At 47.1% G+C, this 25,193-nt stretch overlaps 1 protein-coding gene across 1 annotated transcript; it reads left to right on the top strand.

Annotated features, from left to right (window-relative positions):
• The first annotated feature begins 3,058 nt into the window (after positions 1–3,058).
• Positions 3,059–17,124, top strand: LOC308661234 (BOLA class I histocompatibility antigen, alpha chain BL3-6-like). Its single transcript, XM_081316138.1, has 9 exons — positions 3,059–3,193; positions 6,029–6,304; positions 9,397–9,672; positions 10,214–10,495; positions 12,856–12,957; positions 13,479–13,511; positions 14,224–14,247; positions 15,637–15,670; positions 16,299–17,124. Exons 1-8 carry the CDS (start codon positions 3,130–3,132, stop codon positions 15,654–15,656), a joined length of 1,077 nt encoding a protein of 358 aa, XP_081172264.1. The 5' UTR covers positions 3,059–3,129; the 3' UTR covers positions 15,657–15,670; positions 16,299–17,124.
• Positions 17,125–25,193: the final 8,069 nt, after the last annotated feature.

Raw genomic sequence — 25,193 nt, forward strand, 5'->3', positions numbered from 1 at the left:
AATATGGCAAGAAAATATGTCATGAAATAGGGCAAAACTCACTTCACAAATTCCTCACTTGGCAACCTAAATGTTGGGCTCAATTGTTGTAAGTTGAGGACTACCGGTCTACGTGACTCCTTAACAGCCCAAACCCACAACATACCTCTTCTGCTATTGCTGGTGGGGTGGAGGGATGTAATCGGAAGAGGGGGTCTCATTCCACGAAGGGCTTCAAAAGTCACAAACAGCCCCTTGAGTTGGACTCTGAAGCAAACTGGGAATCGTTGCAGCCTGGGGAGCAGAGGTACAATGTCTGCCCTTCTTGTGGTACATAAAACTGTCCACGTCACCCCATTTTGTACTGAAACCTTCCAGATGCTCTTCAAGGGCAACCCCATGTAGAGGGCATTAGAGTAGTGCACCCAGGATGGCTGTATACATTTGAGTATAAACTCCGGGCATCCCTAAAGAAGCAGTCTGGACAGGCTGTGAGGGGTCTGGGTAGATCAGGGGCCTCCCCAGATGAGGCCTGCGCCTGGAGAAAGAGGCCCCATAATGCTTGGGCAAGGCAGCCGCCTCTGCTTCCTCCGATTCCCAGAGACAAAGACTATCCTGAGCTGCTTCGGCCTGTCCCACGTTTGGCTCCTTTCCAAAATCTTGTCTCAGGAAGTAGCCCAGCCTGTCATTTGCCAGGGATTCTCCAGACCCACAAAGGATCAATTCACGCAGTGGATGTAACTGTGTCAGTCATGAACCCAGGAGGTGCCTTTCCGTAACCTTCTCACACTGGGTTACCTGCAACCTGGATGAATTTTTCCTTCTGAGTGTGTTGTGTATGAATCTTATTTGCACAAGATGCTGCATTGTAAATAAACCAGTTTCTTAAAGCAGACAAGGTTAATTCTGCTGTGAACCCCAAGCAAACAGAGAGGAAGGTCAGGCTCCTCCTGCAGACGGCCAATTTCCAGAGATTCACCAGCAATTGTAAAGTCCCACTTATAATAGCTTGGCCTTCTTCCATCGGCAGAAAAACAGAACCGGAACTGTGAAAGGGAGGTGAATGATCCACACCCTCAGTTTGGGTCCTGTTTTTCCTGCACGAGGAGCCAATAAGTCACGGTGGTCGTTTATTTCTGCAGAAATAGAGAGCCACACATTTGGGAGAGGGGTTCGGATCAAGCGCCCCGAGTGACAGAGGGCTCAGAGATTCATGTGGAAAGTTTTTTTTGTTATTCACACTCGGTCTATGTCACTTCTTTCACAGGATTAGTGTTACACGTCATCCATTACATTTATCATTTTTGGTGCATTTGTTGTACTTAGTACAAGATGGGGAAAACTTCCTAATCATTTTGTCAAGAGTTTCCTGCTGCAGGTCTGACGTTTGTCAGTCTCGCAAGGAAGTCGAAAAAGTAAAGGGGAGCTTAGACAGTCTGGGAGGTGATTTAATCTGTTCTGACTCTTGCTGGCTTAGTTCGACATAGTTCGATTAACTTCTGGCTGGTTTGCTGCTTAAACTGGATTTGAGACTTTTCTTCTGATGGGATTCCTTTGCTAATTGAGAGGAGAAACTGCAAAACCGCAAACCACCAGGGGGCGCCAATCTCCAGCTCATCCGTGTTTCCGGAAATTCTTAGGCCCCGCCTTGCTGAGACTCTCCGGATCTGAAAGATTTTCAGAGATTTATATTCTTTTATGTTCTATATTTTGTATCCCCGAGCAATCAAGCTATCCCTTCCTCTTCCCCACAAACGGGGCCTTATTTCCACTTTGTATGTGCTCAGAGGAAAGGTGATTGCAGAAGAAAGCAGATGATTCAAGCCTTGAGAAGACAGTTGAATGTTTCTCATACTTTGTTCATCACAGGAAATGGGAAATCAACTGAATTTCTCCAATCCTAATAAGAAACCAGGATTTACTCTTTTAGTCCAAGGATTGCCCAGAAGAAGCGCCAAGGGAGAGAGCAGCCATCTTAGTTTATTGTGGGGAAAAGCAAAGACTTTGAAGCTTCCTAAAGATTCGCGGCTTCCCCAGAGAAGAAAATATCTGACAATTTCCCCTAGAAAGACACATCTTTCCTTTGAAGATGGGAAAAGAGCCTTTGAGCGTTTCTCTCCAGAGCGAAGATCATTTGGGATGTCATGAGCTAAACAGAGAATCACAGGACTAGAAAGGACCTCAGAGGTCTTCTAGTCCAACCCTCAGATCCAGGCAGGAAATTTAACACCATCCCAGTCTAACAGTTCTCCAGTCTATTCTTCAAACCTTCCAGTGATGGAGCCCTCACAATTCCAGGATGAAAATTATTCCACTGATTAATTGTTCTCACTGTCAGAAAGTTTTTCCTTCTAGGTTGGGTCCCTCTTTAACAAGCCTCCAGCCCTTATTTCCTCTCCTGCCCTCTGGGGCTTTGGAGAAGAAGCCAATCTCCTTTTCTCTGTGGCAGCCCCTCAAGTAAAGACAGTCTGTTATTATCACACACACACACACACACACACAGACACGGACACACAAACACACCACATACTTCGCTCTCTCAATGGTTCCTCATACCGTTTAACCTTCCTTTATCACCTTTGTTGCTCCTCTCTGACTCTTTCTGGGCTCCCAGCATCTTTTTTGAGTCGTGGGGACCAGAACTGGACCTGCATTCCAAGGGTGGCCTCGCTAGTGCAGGATAAACCGACATGATCATTTCTCGTCTTCTCCTGATGTTGCCCCTCGGTTGATGCAGCCCAAGACTTCACTGGCTTTTTTGGCAGATCCACCAGATCTCCCCCCTCCCCCAATGCCAGGGGCTCTGCGGCGTCTCCCCTCCTCCTCGCCTGCGCCCCTCCCCCCAAGGCCCAGATAACCCTCCCGCTTTTCCCAGCCCCCCATTTCTGCCCCTCCCCCCAAGAGGCGGAATGCCTGGAAGGGGATTTCCTGATGGAACTTTCGCTTTCCTTTCCACGCCTGTCCAGCCGGTTGCGCCTGGACGTCTGCCTAGCAACAATGACGACACGGGCATACCTTTTTTTCTACTGGTTAGGATTGACCAATCACCGGCTTTTGCTCTGGATTGTTGCGTTGTTGATCACCAGGGGCGCGTCTTTCTCTGCCTGCGACTTCTGAAGAGCGGATCGCAGATTGAGGATCGCGGCCAGGATGGCGCTGCGCTTTGTCTCCCTCCTGGTATTGGTGGGCATCGCTTTGCGGGAGAGCTGCCTCGGTGAGTCCCTTGATCTCCCGGTGGGAATCCATCCAGGGAATCTCCCTCTTGTCTCTCGACTCCCCCAAAGATTATTCCCAGGAAGAGAATCCCGATTCGGTCCTCTTTCTAGTCCGCTCCCCCTCTGGCTCCTCTCAGAAGGGACCCCAAAGCGCGGATGGGACTTTGATGCCCCTCCCCCCCCAGGAGAGCCCCTCTGGGATCAGGACAAGCGAGGCCCCTCCAGAGATCAGTCAAGTCTACCTGGGCGCCCCCGAGCGCAGTTCTTTCCCTCCCCCAAAGTGGAGGTTGTGGGAAAGCGGCCTTTGCAGGGACCGGGTCAGTTTCAGAAACTTCCTGGCTGCCTTCGCACAACCCCTCCGCCTGGCTCGCCTCTTTCCTGCCTCTGGCGGGGCTCGGTGGCTCTTTGTGGCTCCTGGTGCTGGGAGGACCCGGCTCGTTTCTCGACTCGCTTCCGTGTATTGGCAGAGAAGGAGGCTGGAGCCCCGGAGCCCTCGGGTTAAGGCTGTCGTGGGAATGCAGCAGGAGGAGAGTCTGGAGAGAAGCGCTCCTTGAATTGTCTTCCCAAAGATCCCCCTGATTGATTGTCACTTTCACTGGATCCCCACCCCCCCATCCCGTCCTAAACCCCAAAATCCCCAGAGCTGTTTTCTCGGACAGGCAGGAATTTTTCCACCCCAAATCCTCCTCCTTCCATTTCAGGAGCCCCCAGCAGGGGAGAGTTTGCAGAATCAAAAAGATTTAAAGTTTACTCTTATTCCTTAGTAACCGGATAGGTGGTCTTGGGGAGTCCCTCGTGGTTCCCCAGAGAAACTCTCAAGGCAGCAGCTTTTCCAAAGGCATTTCCAAAACTCTCCGGATCTGAAGGATCAGATAGTCTGGGCTGGTGGCGGAAGGAGAGAAGCCCCCCTGGATGGACGGAGAGCCTGAACTTGAAGGGCTTGCTTGGACACAGACAGGCCCAAACTGACCAGCCCTTCCTGACCTGAGGAGGATTCGTGATTGTGAGGACGCCCAACCTGCGTTGCATTCACACGTTTCTCCTCTCAGGCAGATTCAGACTCCCTCCCTGCTCAGTCCCAGGAGAGGAAGAAGCGGGTTCTGGATCAGGGAGGGTCCCATCCCCCCTCCTTCTGTCGGAGAAAAGCTCTGATCCCTTTGAAATCTCTGGGGAGCAGGAAGTGGATCTGGGGATCCCTCTACCTAAAAGCTCAGAAAAGCCACTGGGATTGTGGGGAGGAGTAGGAAGGAGGAGGCCGAGGCCTTTGCCTTGGGAGACTGGGAAGGACTGGGAGACCATACTGGAGAGACTGGGCAGTGGGACTACAGGTAGTCCTCGAGTTACAACAATTCATTTAGTGGCCGTTCAAAGTTATAACATCATTGAAAAAGTGTCTTATCACCATTTTTCACACCCAGACCCAGTTCTGCCCAAATAAGTCCCGTGAAGGATCCCGAAAATGATCTTTAAACTCTTTGGTGCCCCGGAAGAATTTCTGACCTGAAGAGATTTCAGAATGGAGACCAAGAAGGGGCCTTGGGGATTTTTCAGCTTAATTGATTTCCCAGCAGCATTTTATTCATTTTACTTTTCTTTTAATTTTTAACACATTTACAAGCTGTTGTTTTTCTGTGCTTACGCAGCCCCAGAGTCTCTTCCATGTTTGTATTTTGACAATGAAAAGTAAACAGTGATTTAATGATTTTTTTCCCCATTGATAGTAAACTTTGGAATAGTCTTGTGAATTTAGTCTCTCCTGTAAGGAAGGGCTGAGGAAACTTTGATGCTGCTGGTTTCGGAGTTTGCATGATAGAAACTGAAATAATGTTGTATGTTTATCTTGAATTCAGTGGGGGCAAGGGGTGGGGCCAGGGTGGAGAGGCCCCAGGGCTTTCTTCTGGGTGAGGGGAATTCTGGGAGTTGAAGTCCAAGTGGCTGAGTCTGAGAAACTCTAATTTAGGCCTTTCTGTTGAGAGTCGCTGATCATGTGAAGAGTTGGGTAGCCACGTTCAAACACCACCCCCCCTCCCAAGCTGGCTGGGGGGGGCATTTCTGCCTTTCTTTCTGCTGAGAAAGTGCAGGATCAGAAGCAGAGGAGGAGAAGTTTGAGAGCAGCTTCTCTGGAAAGCGAAGGGGGAGATTCAGAGTAAATCTGCTGCATTGAAATGGTCCGTGAATGACGCTTTCGGTGCCCTAACTGGGTTGCTGAGAGGAAGAAATGTTTGGATAATCACAGTGGGATTTTCTGTGGACTGAGGGTGAGCCCCCCTCTTAGTCCCAGGTTCAAAACCGAATCCTGCTCAGATGGCTGAACTCTGGGAGGGGAGGGGGAATTTTCCAGCCGGGTGGGGGAACAGGAGGAAGATTTGGAGGGCTACGTTGCTTCATTGCTGCTCCCTTCCCTCCCCCCTTTCCCTCCCCATATGTGAGTTCCCCCTTTGGATCCCGGCTTCTGGTCTCACCTGGATTCCCCCTTCCCTGTTTCCCTCCCCCGTCTTATAAAAGGACCCCTCAAATCTGCAGCTATTAACAATCCATGGGGCAGGTAAGGTTTGGGGGACCCGACCTTCCCCTCCTCTCTCACCCCACCTTCCCTGCCCTCCAACCCTTCAGCCCCCCCAAAAGCTGCTTCTTTCCCTCTCAGTCGCTCCCTCCTTCCCCCTCCTGCCTCCTCTTCCATCCTCTCCCCCTTTCTCCTCCCCCCAGCTTCCTCCTCCTCTTCCTCCTTCTTCTTCTCCTTCCTTCTTTCCCCCCAGAACCTCAAATTGAAACCTCCATAGGATGAGGGTCCTTGACTGGAGCCCCCTAACTCTGTCCCTCTGGGTCCCTTCCAGGCGCCTCCTCGCACTCCCTGAAGTATTTCTACACCTCCATCTCGGAGCCCAGTCAGGGGCTGCCCCAGTTTGTCATTGTGGGGTACGTGGACGGTCAGGTCTCTGTTCACTACGACAGCAACAGCCGGAGGGTGGAGCCTCGAGTCTCCTGGATGGAGAAGGTGGGGAAGGAGGACCCCCAATACTGGGATTGGAACACCCAGATAGCCCTTGGCCATGAGGAGGCGTTCAGAGATAACCTGAAGAATCTGAGGCTTCGCTACAATCAGAGCGAAGGTGAGTGATGGGTCGGGTGGCTCCTTCTGCCCCATAATCCCCTCCCCCAGGAACCAGAGGGGGGAGAAAGGGGGGGTCCCTTCAAAGGGAAAGGCTGCTTTCCCCACATTTAGAAAATGTTTTTAATATCTTTATTCTTTTTTAAAAAATCAACATAAGCTTGTCGTTGCCTCCATAGCTGATGTTTTCTGCCAGTTACAATTAATAAAAACATTCTTTTAAATTTATCCCTCCATCTCTCTGGATACTGATAGGATGTGGAGATGGATATAAACTGAGGTAAAAGAGACCGAAATCTCCCCTCCCCCCCATGAAAGTTGGGGTGTCCTGGCCTTGGTGGACCCCCTGCTGTGGGGGAGGGAGGGGATCCCAGGTCTCTCCCCTCCCGGAAAAGAAGCAGGTGGATCCTAAGGAGATCTTGGGGGAAGCAGCTCCCTTTTCTTCTGTCTGTTTCCAGCCCATAGAAATGAGGGATCTATTGCAGATCCACCTGGGCTGACTAGATCCCTCTCTTTCACCTCTTTCTGGAGGGATGAGAGGGGCCCAAAATGGCAGGAGCTTCTTCTCATCCTCCAGGCGGAAGGAGAGGCAAGGAGGCCAAATGGGGGGGCCTCTTGGGGGGAGCACAGGATCACTTCCAGGATCCTCCCAATCTTGAGGGGGAAAAGGAGAGAAAAGGAAGAAACCCCCATTTGGGGCCCTTCCTGAGTCGCTCAGAGCCATCATGGCTTCCCATCCTTGGTCCCTCAGGCTGGACTCCTGCGCTGCCCTCTTGGTGGGGCTGCCCTGGAGGGTGGAGGCCATCTTCGGCAGCCCCCCCTTCTGCCATCTTTGGGGTACAAGATTCACCTTCAAGGGAGCTGATTTAGGGGAGAGATTGCAAGGAAATATCTGTGTCACCAGAGGCTGTTTTGGGCTGAGAGAAACTTTCTCCACAAACATCCGCCATTTTCCCTCCTTTCATCCCAAGGAGGTGCAGCCCCCCCTTCTTCTGCCCTTTCCTTGCCCATCCCCCCCCCCCCGGCAGACACTCCAGAGATCTGCCTGATCTGCCCCTGATCCCAGAGGATCCCCTCAGATCCCTCCAGGCCCCCTGCTGGCCTCTCAGGGGAGCAGAGCTGGACCCAGAGGGCTCCCCCTGGTGGAGGAAGGAGGAAGGAGAGCGGCCAGAGTGGAGGGGAGCCTCTTTTCCAGGCCAAACAGCCCCAAATGTCCCAACCTTTCCTCAAAGGGAGGCGGCTTCCACCCTCCCGTCCTCTGGGTCTCCCCCTCTGGACCTTCCCCAGATCCCTCCTGCCCTTTTGGAGGTCTGGTGACCAGAACTGGCACAGAATATTCCAGATGTGGCGGCAACCTTCATTTACGCAAAGGCTTTGTTACATTAGCCTTTGTGATTTCAATAACATTTTAATGGTCTCTGATATCCTGTTTGCCTTTTAAATTTTTTTATACAATTTGTATTGAACCTTTTCAAAAGAAGATAAAAACTAAGAGAAAGTAACATAAAAGAGGTAAAAGAAAAAAGAAAAAGAAAAAAGTACAAGAAAAGAAAAAATAAAGAAAATAAAGAAAAAAGACATAAAGAAGTGGCTTCTGATATTCTTCACAGCTCTTACAAATATAAATATATTTTAGCCTCCCTAAAGCAGCCTTTGTTGACCTTTTGACCCTGGAGGAACCCTTGAACTGTTTTTCAGGCCTCGGGGACCCCTGAACATCCCGGCTCAGAGATGGGGCAGAACTGTTTCCTGCGTAGACCTGCAGAGATGCATTAACAGCGTTTTCTTACACTAACAATACAAACTTGGCTTTTCAGTGTGATCCCTGTGGGGTTTTTTTGCAGCACAAATATTCAATTCTGTGCCAAACTTGCAATGGACACACACAGATTTCATCTTCAACTGAAATAAGACGGTTTCTGTCTTAGCTTTTGATGCTTCTGAAATAAGACAGAGCTTTTTCTCAGAAGTTGAAAACTTCAGCCAGGTTTTCAGTGCCTTCCTGTGAATGGCAGGAGACTCTTCATGGGCAGAAATCCAGAACCTCCCCCCCCCCCCCCGGGCAGATCAGGGAATCTCCTCTGGAGGGCAGGATCAAACTCAGCTCAGGAGGATCTTCCTCTCCCTCCGAAGGGAAGATCTCAGGCTGAGCAGAAGCTGCAGAGAAAGGATCCCTCACCTGGTCACTCATGGGAGTGGAAAGGGAGGGAAAGGACTGGTCAGTTTAGTTCAGCTGTACTTACAAGTGGTTTTCCCTTAGATTTGAGAGTTTCTGGCCTCCTTCCTCACTCTCAAGCCCAACCAGAAGTAGAAACATTTCAACATTTCCTTTTGGTTTTTTCAAACATTCAGTTTTCTTTTAAATCCCAGAATCTGGTCACTTAAAGTGAAAATATTTTCTCCAGGACCTTGCAAAGACTGTAAACTTCAAACTTCATTTCAAAGGTCAAATAACCCTTTTGGGGTGCAGATCAGATTGGGCCATTTGCTGCTGTTGCTAAGGAAAATATTCCTTCGTGGCCCTTCAAGGCTTCATTCCCACAATGTACAAAGCCATGGTTTGTTTCTGGTCAGCCCCAAAAGGAAGCCAGACTTGTCACTTGGTGATATTTACGAACATAGATGAAGATTTGGACACAGGGATCCTTGCAAGCTTCTTTGCAGATCGACCAGATCTTCTCTGAGGCCATGAGAGTCTCAGTCCTTCTTTGGAGCTGCAGATTAAGGCAAATGTTCCCTCTCTGGGATCCCTTCCTTTCCCCCCAAGAGTCTCCCCAAGAGAGGAACGGCAGAAGGAAAGATGGAGGAGGCTCCGTCCCTCCGTTTCTTCCGCGACTCCTTCTTTTCTCAGTCTCCCTCAGGATCCTCCGCTGCCTTTTCCAGCTTCCCTTCTCCTGTGGAGGTTCAGGGGCTCCATCCTGGGGGGGGGGGAGTGGAAGGAGGGGAGAAGTGCAGGGAGCGATGGGGGATTTCTTTCCCTTGATTGCTAGGGAGGAAACGGGGGTGTCAGTGCCTGTGTCAAAGTCCCTGCAGGGAAGGGGGTCTCTGTCTCTCTTGAGGACTCCCCAAACCATCATCTTGTCCCTTTTTCAGACCTTCAAATATTGCAGTGGATGTATGGCTGTGAGCTCCAGGCTGATGGGAAAAAAGGAGGGTTTATGCAGTATGGCTACGATGGGAGGACCTTCATCACCTTCGAAAAGGAGAGACTCACCTGGGTGGCTCCCGTCCCCCAGGCCCAGATCAGCCAGAGGAAACTGGATGCTGTTCCAGGATTGAATCAGAGATATAAGGCCTACCTGGAGGGAGAATGCATTGAGTGGCTGGAGAAGTACCTGTCCTACGGGAAGGAGACGCTGCTGAGGACAGGTGAGCCTCTGGATGCAGGCTGGACTTTCCTCCTTTATGGCTGGATTTCTTGTGCGCATTCGGCCCCTTTGGGTTCCTTGTTTGCCCAGGAGGGAATCCTCCCCCTCCCCTTCCAGCCCCTCCCCATGACGCGGAAAGGCCTGTTTGGTTCCCCTTGTCAGGCCGCCATTCAGTGGAGCAGGAAACATAGCCTCTGCCTGGCGGATGTCTGGGGGGATCAGGCAGGAGAAGCACTTGGGGGTGTCCTGTTCACGGCCCACAATGAGGAAATAGGAACACTTGGAGTTCTTCAGTGAAACTCCCCATTAGCCAAACTGTAGTCAAGTCTCCCTCCCTCCCTCCCTCCCCCCCCCTCTCTCTTTCCCATTGGCATCAGGTCTCTGTCCCCTTTGAGAGAGAATATCGTCTCCAGATTAATCAGTCGGAAATTGTAAAAGCTCTGAGTCCCCTTTTTGCTTTCCTACCCCCCCCCCAAGTTTTCCACCCACCTTCCAGGCTCTGGAGGGGCTCATAGTTAATTCCGGGGGTGCCGTTTCTGCAGAGCGGCCAGAGGTGACGGTGAACAGAAAGACGGAGGTGGAGGATGGAATGGAGACACACGTCTGCCACCTGGATGGCTTCTACCCCAGGGAGATCGATGCCTCCTGGAGGAGGGACGGGGAGGAATGGCTGCAGGACACCTTCCGTGGCTCCGTGGCCCCCAACGCGGATGGGACCTTCCACTACTGGCTCAGCATCCGGATCGATCCCCAAGAGAGGGGCCGCTATCGGTGCCACGTGGAGCACGACGGCCTGCAGGAGCCTCTGGACGTGGCCCTGGAGGGTGAGAGGTTGCAGGGAGGGAAAGGCTGGGCTCTTTGGCAGGCTGGAGGGTTGTGGGAGGGAAATCTCACCCCCAGATGTGTCCAGATGTGAGCATACCTGAGCTTTGATCCATTGGTTTTTCCATTGTTTGAGGTTGGTGAAGCTGCAGGGACCAGATCATAGAAGTGGCTTCAGGGGATGTAAAGGAATCTACAGAAGCTCCTTACAAGAGCTGGCAGATCCTCTGTCCCTCCCTTGTTTCTTGTGTCCAGCCGTGGAGCAGCAGTTATACTGAGCACCCAAAAAAGATTTTATTTTGTTTAGAATTCCTGAAGTACAAAAGTCAGGAGGAGAGTCTGAGTCCCTTTTTAAAGGGCAAATTTAATTAAAATTGATGAACTGCAGCTGACTTCAGGAAATGCACAGAGTATCTGGACTGATGCATCAGGAGTCAGAAAAGGGACTATCAATCCGAGTTTTTACCATCGGAGACTTTTCCTGCTGTAAAGAACAAAATGTCTTTGTGTGTTGCTGCTCTAAGAAAGAGGTTGCACGTTATTTTATGATACGATATGGGAATTCCTGAGGCTCAGCCTAAAACCCAAGAAAAAATGTCCTCTAAGAACTCTGCATATGTTCATAACTGCTGCTAACATTTTTTACACTGGACTTCCAAAATTGCAGAATTCAAGTTTAAATCTTTTACTACAATACAAAAAAATGTTCAAATTTAACTTTTATGCTGATACCCCGGGCAAAATAAAATATTCATTTGTTTTTGTTGTTTTTAGCAAGCATCAGTTCACAAATGGCATGATAGCTCTTCAGTAGGAGACCTGAGTTTTGTGCAAGAGAAAATTAAATTTAAGGTTCCCTCCTCAGACCTGACTCCTAAAGCAATGCCACTTTATAATGCTTTGGTAAGACCCTACTTTGAATACTGCATCCAGTTTTGGTTGCCACGATATAAAAGAGATGTTGAGACTCTAGAAAGAGTGCAGAGAAGAGCAAAAAAGATGATGAGGGGACTGGAAGCTAAAACATATAAAGAACATTTGCAGAAACTGGGTATATCTAGTCTAATGAAAAGAAGGACTAGGGGTGACATGATAGCACTCTCCCCAATATCTCAGGGGCTGCCCCAAAGAAGAGGGAGTCAAGCTATTCCCCAAAGCACCTGAGAGCAGAACAAGAAGCAACAGATGGAAACTAAACAAGGAGAGAAGCAACCTGGAACTAAGGAGAAATTTCTGACAGTGAGAACAATAAACCACTGGAGCATCCACAACCAAGTGCAACTTAGAGACAATTTTAGTCACCACATTACAAAAAAGATGTTGAGACTGGGGAAAAGTGCAAAGAAGAGCAACTAAGATGATTAAAGGCCTGGAGACCAAAACATATGAAGGACAGTTGCAGGATTTGGGCTTGGCCAGTCTAGAGAAAAGAAGGACTTGGGGGGACATGATAGCAGTATTCCAGTATTTGAGAGACTACCACAAAGAGGAGGGGGGTGAACTTAATTTCCAGAGCATCAGAGGGCAGGACAAGAAACGATGGATGGAAACTAATCAAGGAGAGAAGCAATGTGGAATTAAGGGAGAAAATTCCTAACATTGAGAACAATTAACCAGTGGAACAATTTGCCTTCAGAAGTTATGGGTGCTCCATCACTGGAGGCATCTAAGAAGAGGCTGGACAGCCACTTGTCTGGAATGCTTGAGGAGGGGGTTGTGCTAGAAGACCTCCAAGGTCCCTTCAAACTCTGTTATTCTGTTTCTGCCATTTGTGGGACGATCCAGAAGTTGCATATCACCGTATTCCATTTTTTATGGTGAAGTTCTGGAAGGACAAAATATACTTTTTTTGCTATTTCTGGACTGACCAAGGAAATAAAAGGGTATATTTTAGGTGATATGAACTCTTTTACTTTAAATAATAAAACACTCAAACTGAAGAAAAAACATAACGGACAGAGCTGCCCAAATTATGACAAACTGGGGCAGCCTCTAAACAGAACAAAAACTCTTGTTTAACAAATGTTATCGTATTGTTCACCAGTACTGTGTTGATGAAGTTTTTGTTTTGTAAGCCGCTGAGGGTCACAAGATGGCAAAGGGCTGCTTTTGAGCGGAAAAAGCTAAATACGAATCCAGCTGCCTTCATGCTGGGCTGGGGAGAGACGAAGGGAGCGTCAGGAGGACACGTCCTCTAACGGTGGTGAGCAAGGAGCCTTCATGCTGCCCTTAGAGGGACCTGAAGAGGAACCCATAGAGGTTTTTAATTTTGGGAACTTCCAGCTTTTGCTATTGTAGGTCTCTCCCCCAATTGGGATGAGTGAGGTTCTCCTTCAATTATCTGCTTTTTCTCCCAATTCAGAACCAAAATCCACATGGAACTCTATGGGGATCATCATCGGCTGCGTTGTGGCTGGTCTTGTCCTGCTGGGTGCGATTGGTTTTGGGATCTATGTGTTCTTCAGTAAGTACCTTTTTTTCTGGGAGATGGAAGGAAGATGAGGAGGTTCCTCCCGAGTCTCTCCCTTTGGGGAGCTTCTTCTGGGCTTCCTCCTGTCCTGTTTTCCCAGCCCTCTTGGGGAGCATCTGAGATCTCAGCCTCTTGCTGGGACTCCAGTCTCGATTCAACTGAGTCTGAGGTTGGGACAGTCCCACCTTCTTCTCAGTTGGGAAGAAGCATCCCAGTTCCGTCCCTTTCAAAGATTTTGGTCAAAGAGCAGCAGAGAAGGATTTCCATGAAAATCTTCCTCCCCTCCCAGCTGCTGCTGCTGCTTCCCCCATTTCCCCCCCCCACCCCTCTCGGAGGCAGCAGGTCTCTCTTGGGGCAAATCAGGAGATACATTTGGTTTTTGAAAATCTTTTTGTCTTTATTAATGAGACAAAGTGACTGCAAAATATCTCCTGAAGGCATTCCTCCCAAAGAGGGAGAGATTGGATGGTCTCTGGTGGACTCTTTTGAGCTTTCACTGATTTTTGTCTTTGCAGAGAAACGTCAAGATGAATACACAAAAGCACCAAGTGAGTGACTTGTTCTCTTTACATATAATCTCCAACTTAGAGCAGTTACCAGAGACACCATCAGTTGAGGAGGGTGTGTGTCTGTGTCTGTGTGCACGTGCATGCTCTCTTCCTCCTAAGAACCAGGCTGGGGAAGATGGGCCCCCTTTTCATCCCAGCCAGGCTGTTCTTGGAAGTGGGGTCCTCAAGGAGAAATATTTGGGACCTCAAGAAGAGGAGAAGACCCATCTGGTGGAAGGTCCCTCTGAGTGAGAAGCTGCTCTGTTTCCCAAGTGGGCGGGAAGGAAAGGTTTGGTCAAATGAGAGTCAGAAGCTCCACAAAATTAGGGATCAAAAGGGGGCATTTTGAGAGAAAAGCAGCTTTGGGGGATGCCAACTGGATCTCCTCTTGGTCTCCCATCACAAGGCTCTACAGTCTGGTTAGAAAAAGGGACTTTGGAGCCATGTGGATCTTTTGAGGTCAGCTCTGCCCTGGGGCTCAGGAATTGCTGAACTATTGCTCTGTCTTGATGTGCATATAAATTTTAGGAATTCTTTCCTATGCCTTTGAGCCCAAGCAGTCTGGTTCAAACTCCCTCCAGGTATGTGTGTGCCTGTGGTTGTGTGTGTGCGAGAGAGGGAGGGAGCTGTAGTCAGCAAGAGCTGAGTTTCTCCATCTATAAGCCAAGAAAGCGACAGACTCACCCATTTCTTTTCTTTCCTTCTTTTCCAGCAAGTGACAGAGGATCCAGCCAGGGTAAGTTGGAGGCAGCTGCTTCTGCTTGAGCCCTTCGGTCCCTTTGCAAGGCTTTAGGCAGGTGGGGAGAGGAAAAGAGGAAGAGGCCCCCCAGCTTTTAAAAGTCCCCTTCTCCCCCCCCCCTTTGATTCACCCTCCCTGTGTTCCCTCTGCATCTGGTTCTGGTGAAATAATTAAAATAAGAGTCAGTTTGGTTTAGTGGTGAGAGCACCAAGTGAGTAACTCTTCTGTAGGCGTAGCTGAGACCTGGCTGTTTCCCCTCTCATGGATTAGGGTTTAATTTAATTTAATTTAATTTAATTTTATTTAATAATTTTATTTATATACCGCCCTTCTCCCGAAGGACTCAGGGCAGTGAACAGGGCAGATATATAAAAAAATACAAAAATACAAAAGTTAAAAGAAAATTAAACATATGCCCAACTAAAACAGTAGATACATATATTAAAAAATGACAATAAAAAACTCAACCCATCCCCCATCAGGCCAGGCCGGCTTGTTCAAATAAGAATGTCTTCAAATCGCGACGGAAGGAGCGAAGGTCGGGCGCCATCCGGAGCTCAACCGGCAACCGATTCCATAGCTCCGGGGCGCCCACAGAGAAGGACCTCTCCCTGGGGGCCATCAATCGACATTCTCTGATCGGTGGCACCCTGAGGAGGCCCTCTCTGTGGGAGCGCACAGGGCGGAGGGAAGTTGATGCCGGCAGCAGGTAGATTTAGGATTTGGCCCCCACCGAGACCCCAGGGCAGGGCAGGTGGGCTGGCAGTGGGATTCCTCTGGGAACCCCTTTGGGCACTTGGGGGCCTTGATCCCCACGTTTCCGGTTGTGACTCCCCGTTTCTGAATCTGGGCTGATGGGATCAGTTGGGCCTGTCGCTGCTGTACCAGCCTCCCTGCCGCATGGCCACCGTGCCCCCCTCCTTCAGCCCCTGAGGGCCATCTTGGTGTTGGCAGGGAGTTCCCCAGGCTTCTGGTCCTGGGAGACGTCCATCTGCCCTCCCTGGGTTTGGCCTCGGAAGGGGCCCAGGAGTTCAGGGCTGCCACGGGCCTCTCTCAGACCGTCCTGGGCCTGGCTCAGAACAGCGGTCACACTCCGGATATGATCTTCTTGTCAGAGCAAGGGCAACGTGATCTGGTGGGGGAGTCTGGTTTTTCAATTTATTGTTTTAAATGTTCTACATGACATTTTATTGAATTTTACCGGAAGCTATGTGAAGTCACTTGGAGAGAGATGGGTGACACAGAAGTTCAATAATAAATGAATCAAAAGCTTGGTCTCCTCTGAGAGTTTTGTGAAGCTGCAGAGGTTGAATGGTGAAAGAGAGAGTTTTGTCCTCCTCAGAAGTCAAGGTATAAATTCTTTCTCTGTCTTTCTCTCCAATACAGGGAGCAACCAGACCGTTTAGAAGCTGCCTTGCAGGTGAGTGGACATGTGGAGGCTGTATGGGGGGAGAGGGAGGGAGGGAGATGTATTTATTTTTATTTAATTCCATTTTATATCCCGCCCTTCTCCGAAGACTCAGGGCGGCTTACAAGCTTAGCAATAGCCTTCATTCTATGCATATGCCTGCTTATTAGGGCTTTCATACACCCCCCCAAGCGGCATTATTACAAAGTCAGCTTAATTGCCCCCAACAATCTGGGTCCTCATTTTACCTACCTCAGAAGGATGGAAGGCTGAGTCAACCTTGAGCCTGGTGGGATGCAAACCTGCACTAATTGCAGGCAGCTGGTGTTACTTAAGGAGGCATTAGCCCACTGCTCCACCAAGGCTCTTATAAGAGATGAAGGCCTTCAGGTCCCAGGACCAATCTAGAAAATGAAGGCCTTCAGGTCCCAGGACCAATTGATGGTGCAGATACTTTGGGAAATCCCTCTTCTCTCTCCTCTTCATCTCATACACTGGAAGGGAAGGAATTTGGGGGGAGAGGCATTGGGGCTCTGGGGAGGGGTCTGCTTGCCCCCCCAACTCTTATCCTCTGGCACCTCTCTGGCTGACTGTCTCGATATAACTAACCCTTGGATGCTTTTTCCCCTCTTCTTTGCAGCGCGATGGAGACTCCCAGCCTAAGGAGGGAGGAAAGAATTGGGAATCAACCTTCTTTTGAATTAGACAGGAGGGTCGACCCTTCAGGGCCTTCCGGCATTCTGGAACCAGGATACATTTCGGGGTCTTTCATCATGGCTTTTATCACAGTATCAATAACCTTTTTTTAATTATGATTGAGGAATGGAGGGGAAAAGAATAGTATGTGTTACTAATTGTGGAATCAAAAGATTTTAAATTGGCTTTTGTAGACAATAGTTTTTAATAAGTAGTTTGTATAACCCTTCATGGGCTTTTGCTGGTTAATCTTAGTGAATAGAGATTAGAAGATAGAGATGAGGTTTTAGACATAAGTTTATAGGGAATGGGGTGAGGGATAGGATGAAGAGTTTCTTGATTTTTATCTTAAGAGAAATGTGTAAGTTGTTAATTTTCATTATACTTGTTGGGGATATTTCCCTTTCTTTTTTTCCTTGTGTTAGTTTTATAAATTTAAATGTTATCTTAGAGGAAACTATTACTAAAAGAAGAAGTGTGCATTCTGAGATGTTTGTCGCTAAAATCGTTGATGCATTTTTAATTGATGATTGCCCAGTTAATTGAGCATATATTTGATCATTCAAAGTTTGACAGATAATCCGTATAACGAGTGAAACATTCAGACACTGATTTTTCCCCCCTATATAGATTGTCATTTATGGATTTTAGAAAAATGGAGCATGAAATCCATTGCACAGCTGGGCTACAGGCTCCTTTAATAATTGCACTTAGATTGTAAGTTTGTCACAAGTGGTTTGCTGAAAATAAATGCTTTTGTTTTCTTCTCACTTGAGTTTGCTGCCTGTTTGAAGAGATTGGAAATAGGAGGGACTTTACTATCCTTGTTGGTCAGAAAGACCAATTTCACATTGAGTGGGAGGAACCAAGGCAAAACCTGGAAGGAGCAAGAATTGGGGGGGGGCTCTCCTGTGTGCTCCTTGGGGAGGAGGCAGCCATTTTGTTCCTGGGTCCGGATCTTTCTCCAGCATCTCCAGCTGATCTTCCGCAAAATGGCCGTTTGGTCTCGGCTTGGTGGGGGCAGCAACAGAGGCGGCTTTTCCCTCAGATCCACCTTTGCCTCAGGCTGAGGGCCGAGTGGCTGGTCTCTGGGCCTCATCCAGGGGCCCTTCGGGAGACGGGAGCTCAGTGACTAGAACTGAATTTCGAACCCTGGACCTTTCCTTTTCAGCATGCTCCTATACTCTGTGGACTTTTCTTTGTAATATACAGGCTGTTGTTTGGGGGACTGTGAGTGGCTGCTTTCAGGGTGGCGTGGGGGTGGACCCTTACCGGTCATCGGAGGGCCATCTGTTGGAACATTTATTGAGAGCAATAAAGGACTCTCTAGAGCAGAACTGTCAAATTCGCAACGTCACATGAAGTGTCGTGACTTTTTTTCCATTGCCAGCAATTTTTTTTTAATCCCATTTATATCCCGCCCTTCTCCGAAGACTCAGGGCGGCTTACAATTTAAAGCACAAATCAATGTGCTTAGCAATAGCCTTCATTCTATGTATATGCCTGCTTATTAGGGCCTTCACACACACACCCCAAGCGGCATTATTACAAAGTCAGCTTAATTGCCCCCAACAATCTGGGTCCTCATTTTACCTACCTCGGAAGGATGGAAGGCTGAGTCAACCTTGAGCCTGGTGGGATGCGAACCTGCACTAATTGCAGGCAGCTGGTGTTACTTAAGGAGGCATTAGCCCACTGCTCCACCAAGCAATGGGGTGGGTGTGGTTTCAACATGACGGATCCGGCCCGTGGGCCAGCAGTTTGATAGCCTTGCTCTAGAGGCCTGCCTTGCCTTGCTGTTTGATAGGAAAGGGGTCCACCATGCAGGGAGGTTGACAAAAGTTAAGGCTGCAAATCATTGGATGGGGAAATGGAGCCCCCGTCGCCACCCCATAAAAAGACCTCCAGTTGAAACTGCTGAAGATCTCACAATCTTTGATGCATCTGCCGCCAGCCTTTTTGCATCTTTGGCTGTGTGTTGTGTTGAAGAGTAGCCCGTGTCAGTCCCAAACAGTGGTGGGATTCAAATATGTGAACAGCCAGTTCTCTGCGTGGATGCTGCTTCTGGAAGTCCATTCTGGGCCTGGGCAAGAAAAAAAATTAGCTACCGGTTCTGCCAAAGTGGTGCGAACCGGCTGAATCCCACTGCTGGTCCCAATCTTTCATTTCTGGGTTTTCTGTAGAACCTTGTTATTTGTATTATTTTGATCTTTTCAAATGTTTTTTAGGGAAATGTCCAAGTCACATTATTTTGACTTGAAAGAAATTAGCAGGGATAGCTACACTGGCCAATTCTTAACAAAGCCTCCTTTTTTAGTAGGTATTTTGCAGCTGATTTCTGTTTTAAAGTAGCTTTTGCCCCATTCATTAATAGCTTCTTTCTTACATCATGGACAATGCATTTCTAAATTGTCCTTAATTAGATTTGTTCCTGTCATTTTTCTCCTGAGGAATAGTATGATTAATGATCCGAGACGGCAATCTTTTCATTTTATTTCATTTTGAAGAATTAACACGCTGTAATAATTACCCTGAGGAATCACCACAGGTAGATCGCAATTAATGTGAGTTTGAATAAAGCAATATTTAGTATGAATTATTGATACTCGATAATTTAATGTGCACCAAAATCTAGTCAATGCACTCAAGATCCCAATGGAGCTCGACAGACTTGAACACTGGGCCCTACCTAAATGAAATTCAATTTAGAGCAAAGTAAGGTTTTGTACAGGCAAGAAAAAACAAATGTACAGGTGAAACTTGACTCAATAGCGGTAACTGTGAGAGGGATCTTGGAGTCCTAGTGGACAATCACTTACTGTAAATATAAGCCAGCTGTGAGCAACAGCCACCAAGCCAATGCAATCCTAGGCTGCATTAATAGAGGGATAGAATCAAAATCATGTGACATTCTAGTACTGCTTTACAGGTAATCCTCAAGGTATGACAGATCATTTAGTGACTGTTCAAAATTACAACAGGCCTCCCCAAAGCTACATATGACCCAGTTTCAAAGTTATGAATTTTACAGAAGCCAAACGTCATTCACGCTTACAAATGATCTGGTGGCTTCTGTAGAATTCGTAAGTTTGCAGAGATGCTGTAGCATGCTGACCTATCTCTCCCCACCCCCCACCCCCCCACACATCCTTACACTGCCGGGTCCCCAAAAGCACTGCTTTCCCCCCCCCCCGTTCCATCTCTCCCAATCCCTTGCTTACCTTCTGAAGCTCTGCAGAACTCAGTGTGGGAAGTCAGCCCCCCCCCCGAGAAAGAAATACTTTTGGGACTATTAAAAGGGCAGAATATTATATTTCCCCAAAGGATATTAAAGGCAGAAAACACACACACACACACACACACACACCAAGTTTCTCTGCCCCAAACAGAAACCAGGTCTGCAGAAATGCAGATGTGATAATCTTGTCAGAAAGATTGAAGCCAGAAAATTTGGATCAGAAAGACAAAGATCTCTAGAATCGAAAATCCCTCACACCAAAAAAACCTAACACACGACATAGTTATCAGCCCCAGCCCCAGGGAAGCAGGATATGACCCTTGGGACGTAATAGGATTAACCCAACACTATCAGAATACCAGAAAGGCATACTCGGACTCAGGTCAAAGTTCATGCCACAGGAACAACTCCAAACAAAAGCCCAAGCGGGTATAAAAACCCACCACTCCCTACTACATGCGATCAGCTTTCCATTTTGTTTATTCCCGGCTTGGACTGGACCCTGATGAAGATTTTTCTTTCAATATCAGGATATGGGGGAAGGACTAGTCCATTCTTGCTGGGCCACACAGAAACCTGAGCTGCACTTGGCGAAGCAACTCTTCCCCCTCCCTCTGCATCGCCTCTTTAACTCATCACAGCACAATGAGGCAAAGTTTGTGCTTTGCAGTTTCTATATTGCCTGGATGAAAAAGCACATTTTAAACCAGAGATGGAGGAACAGGACTCTGCTGACACGGAGAACAGACAATGAAGGGTTAAAAGTTAAAGAAGCCATTTGAGACCTGACTTGGACTCCTGGACTGAGTGAAGCAGCTCTTGCTCTTCCCTCTGCATCACCTCTTTTAACTCTTTGAACATATGCATCGGGATGATCCAGGATGTGGGATCTTTCACTTAATTCAATTAACGTCCTCCTGCCTTGCGACCAAAATGGGCAGCCTCCATTACTGTCGCAAGTCAAGGATTACCTGTATAAGGCCTTGGTAAGACCATGCTTAGAATACTGCATCCAGTTTTGGTTGCCACAATATAACAAAGATGAGACTCTGAAAAGAGTACAGGGAAGAGCAATAAAGATAAAAGCGAAAATTAGAAGGCTGGAGGCTAAAACATATTTTATTTTATTTATTTATTTTAATTCCATTTATATCCCGCCCTTCTCCGAAGACTCAGGGCGGCTTACAAGCTTAGCAGTAGCCTTCATTCTATGTATATGCCTGCTTATTAGGGCTTTCACACACACACACACCCAAGCGGCATTATTACAAAGTCAGCTTAATTGCCCCCAACAATCTGGGTCCTCATTTTACCTACCTCGGAAGGATGGAAGGCTGAGTGAAGAATGGCTCCAAGAATTGGGGTGACATGATAGCATTGTTCCAATATTTTAGGGCTGCCACACAAAAAAGGAGGGGGGGGAAATCAACCTATTCTCCAGGACAGGACAAGAAGCAATGGATGGAAACTGATCAAGGAGAGAAGCAAGTGTTGAAGGAAAAGTCTTCATCATGATTCATCCAAGCCGGGAATAAGCAACATGGTGACTGTTTTAGGAAGAAGGTTGCAGTTTATTGAAGAGGAGAGCCAGACAGGAAGATGGCTCTGGAAGAAAGAGAGTGAGCACATGTAGGGAGTGGGTTTTTATACCCTCTGGGGCCTTTTGTTTGGAGTTGTTTACTATCCCTGTGGCTTTGTATTTCCTGTGTCACATATTCTGACCTGAGTCTGGGTGTGCCTTTCTGGTATTCTCGATGGTGTTGGGTTAATCCTATCATGTCCCTAGGGTCATATCCTGTTTCCTTGGGGCTGTAGCTGATGACTCTTAGATTTTTGGTGTTGATTCTAGGGATCCTTCTTCTTAATCCCAGTCTTTCTGATAAGATTATCATATCTGCATTCCTGCAGACTTGGTTTCTGCTTGGGACAGAGAGACTTGGGGGCAGGGTTGGTTTCTGCTTTTAAAATCCTTTAGGGAAATATATTCTGCCCTTTTAATATTTCCTTCTCTGGGGGGGGCTGACTTCCCACACAACCTAGAACTAAGGAGAGATTTCCTGACAGAATAAACCAGTGGAACGAGTTACTTCCAGAAGTTTTGGGTGCTCTGTCACTGGAGGCTTTTAAAAAGAGACTAGACGGACTTCCGGTGGCGACGCGACGCTGAAGACAGCCATCTCCGGGCTGTCCGCTCCGCAGCTTTGTTGATTCACCGAAAACAGTGCCGATCAGCTGTTTAGGTGATTCGGAAGCCCCCTCCTCGGGAGAAGAGGAGGGGGTGAGGCCCCAGGTAGGGGTTGAGCTCTCCGGGGCCGCCTGAGCTTAAAGTTTGGGTGGCTGAAGGATCGAGCCCCCCCGAAGCCTGGGTTAGCTCCGGGCTGCGCAGCGTCTCTGCTCCGTGATTTTTGGAGCAGAGCCAAGCGTTAGCAACCACCCCTGCCAGAAGGAAAGACTCTTGAGTATCAAGCTGCAGGCAGAGCGGTACAGGAGGTCAAGGTGAAGTGGACTTTTATCTTTACTCTCTAGCTCAATGGATTTTATAGCTTTAAAGTGAAAGTGCGCAACAAGTGAAAGTGGGGGAAGATGGCGACTAAAACTTCCAAAGCTCTCCGGAGTGCGGGGGCTTCCCCGGTGCAACAGACCTCGTTGCAAGCTTTGCTTCCTCCTGCACCTGCTCCGGCATTGACGCTTAAGGATTTACAGGATGCCTTTGAAAAGCATTCACAATTAATGTCAGATATGATGGATGAAAAGATGGAAAAGCTGGAGGAGAAACTGGAGGAGAAGATGGAAGAGAAGTTTAGAGCAATGAGGGCAGACATTTTGTCTACAATTGAAAGTGTGGCTGTATGTGTGCAACGTTTGGACGAAAAAGTGGAGGATCTTAGTCAAAAGAACTCTATATTAGAAGTAAAGGTATTAGAGAATGAAAATATAAGGGATAAAATGGATGGAGACTTGAGCCTTGTCCAGTACCATCAGATGGAGTTTGCTATTAGAATCAGAGGCTTAAAAGAGAATCCTAAAGAAGATTTAAAGCAGCTGGTCTCCGAGGCTTTGGAAGTGGTACTGTGTCAGTCAGCATCTGAAATTGAGGGAAGTATAGATAAAATCTTTCGTGTGAACTCATGGATTGCAAGGCAGAGGAAGCTACCTAGAGATGTGGTGGTTTACTTTACAAAGAGAGCAATTAGGGATGAAGTTATTCAAGTTGCTTATGATACTAAGTTTGTGGTTGCTGAGCAAGAAGTCCTGGTTTTAAAAGAGATTCCTCCAAAGATTTTAAGGAGAAGGAAAGATTTTGCATTTCTAGTACAGGAACTTAAGAAATGTGATATCAAGTTTAGATGGGAGATTCCAGTCAGCATGGTGGTGATGCACGAAGGTAAAAGACATCGTCTGGTTACAGTGAGTCAGGCACGTGATTTTTACAGCAATGTTTTAAAAGCAACCCCCCTACCACTTCTGGAAGCTGTAAAGGGATACGGCGAGGAAAAGCCTCAAGATGCTGAAGGAATACAGACAGAGGAGAATGGTGCTGGAGGGGATCAAATTACAGTTTCATCGGCAGCTGCTGGAGAGCAGAGGATGACGCGTGCCGCCTTAAGACGAGCGAGACAAGAGCAAGAGCAAGATCAGCAGAAAGTTATGGAACCTCCAAAGTGTACTTACAGTGAAGCTGTGGGAGGGGCGCGGCCTAAGGAAGTTACAGGGGTCCTGGCAGACGTGCTACAGAAGCTTCGGGACGCCAAGAATGGCGACTAAGTTCCTAACCTGGAATGTTAATGGATTAAATTCACCACAGAAGAGAAAGAAAGTTTTTCAATATTTAAAACAATTTAAGACTGATGTTATCTGTTTGCAAGAAACGCATATTAGGGTTATGGACCAAAAGTATTTGTTGAACTCAAGGCTGGGCACGCAATTTATTGCTTCTGCAATGAATAAGAAAAATGGAGTGGTTATCTATGTTAAGAGTACTCTGACAGCGGAACTAATCGAAGTAGATAAGGAAGGAAGATATGTTATGATAGATTTGCTGTTAGAAGGCAAAAAAACGCTTTTAGTTGGACTGTATGCTCCTAATCAACAACAAGCTGATTTTTTTAATTTATTACATACAAAGATTACCCAGCTGGATTATAAATCTTTTATTTTTATGGGAGATTGGAATGGTGTCCTAGACGTACAGCTGGATAAAGCTGGTTTTTTTAAGCATGCCCCGAGTCATGCTAGATTGCCTAAATCTTTTTTTGAAATGAAGGATGATCTGGAATTGCGAGACATTTGGCAAGATACACACCTACATGAAAAGGATTATACTTTTTTTTCTGATAGACATCAATCTTTTTCCAGGATTGATTTTATTTTGCTGACTAATGACTTCTTTTCTAGGATTAAGAAGGTAAAGATCTGTGCAAGAGCTATTTCTGACCATAGTCCAGTTTGGTTAGAGATCAATAAGGACAATAGAGATAGGCGCTCGTGGCGTGTAAATGAGAACTTGTTTAGAAATCAGAGAAATGTGGAAGAATGTAAACAGCGGATGAAGGATTTTTTTGAAATTAATATGAATAAGGATACTTCTATGGACATGGTTTGGGATGCTAGCAAGGCCTATATGAGAGGGGTGTTGATATATATGAATAATAAACACAGACGTACTTTGGAAGCCAGAAGGAAAGAATTGGAGAATGAAATTAGGGAAAAAGAAAAGGCCTTGATTTTGAACCCATTGGATGTGAAGACTAAGGAGGTTATTAAGCTATTAAGAGGACAATTTGACAAATTAATGGCTGACCAAGTGGCAACCAATTTGCAGTTTGCTAGGCATAATACTTTTTGCAATGCTAATAAGCCAGGTAGATTGCTAGCTTATAGACTAAGGAAAAAACAAAGGGCTTCTAATATAGACAAAATTGAACATAAGGGAAAGGTTGTGTTTCAACAGGATCTTATTAAGGAAGCCTTTCTGGACTTTTATTCTAAATTATATGCTAAGGAGAAGATTAATGAAAAAGATATTGATGTATATTTGGAGAATGCTAGCATCCCGGTTCTTACGCAGGCACAAAAAGAGGAGATTAACCAATTGATAACAGAAGAAGAAATTCTTACAGCAATTAAGGAATTGAAGTTGGATAAAGCGCCAGGTACGGATGGTTTGACTGCGGTTTATTACAAAAATTTACAAATGGAGTTGATAAAGCCATTAAAGGAACTGTTTCAGATAATTCAGAGAGGGGGAAAGGTGCCTCCGTCTTGGAGAACTGCTTTTATTTCTTTGATTCCGAAGGAAGATCAAGATGCTACTCAAGTAAAAAATTATAGACCGATATCACTTTTAAATACAGATTATAAGATATTTGCTAAGGTGTTGGCTAATAGACTGATGAGGGTTCTGCAACAGGTGATTCATGGGGATCAAACTGGGTTTATCAGTGGTAGGCAAATGAAAAATAATGTGAGGCATATAGTTGATGTGTTAGAGTTTTTGGAAAGGAACAACCAGATCCCTGCGGCGCTAATTTTTTTAGATGCTGAAAAAGCTTTTGATCAATTGAATTGGCAATTTTTGATGAAAGTTTTAGATAAAATGAA

Source organism: Vipera berus, assembly GCF_964194415.1.
Source record: "Vipera berus genome assembly, chromosome: 2".
NCBI classification, from domain to species: Eukaryota; Metazoa; Chordata; class Lepidosauria; order Squamata; family Viperidae; genus Vipera; species Vipera berus.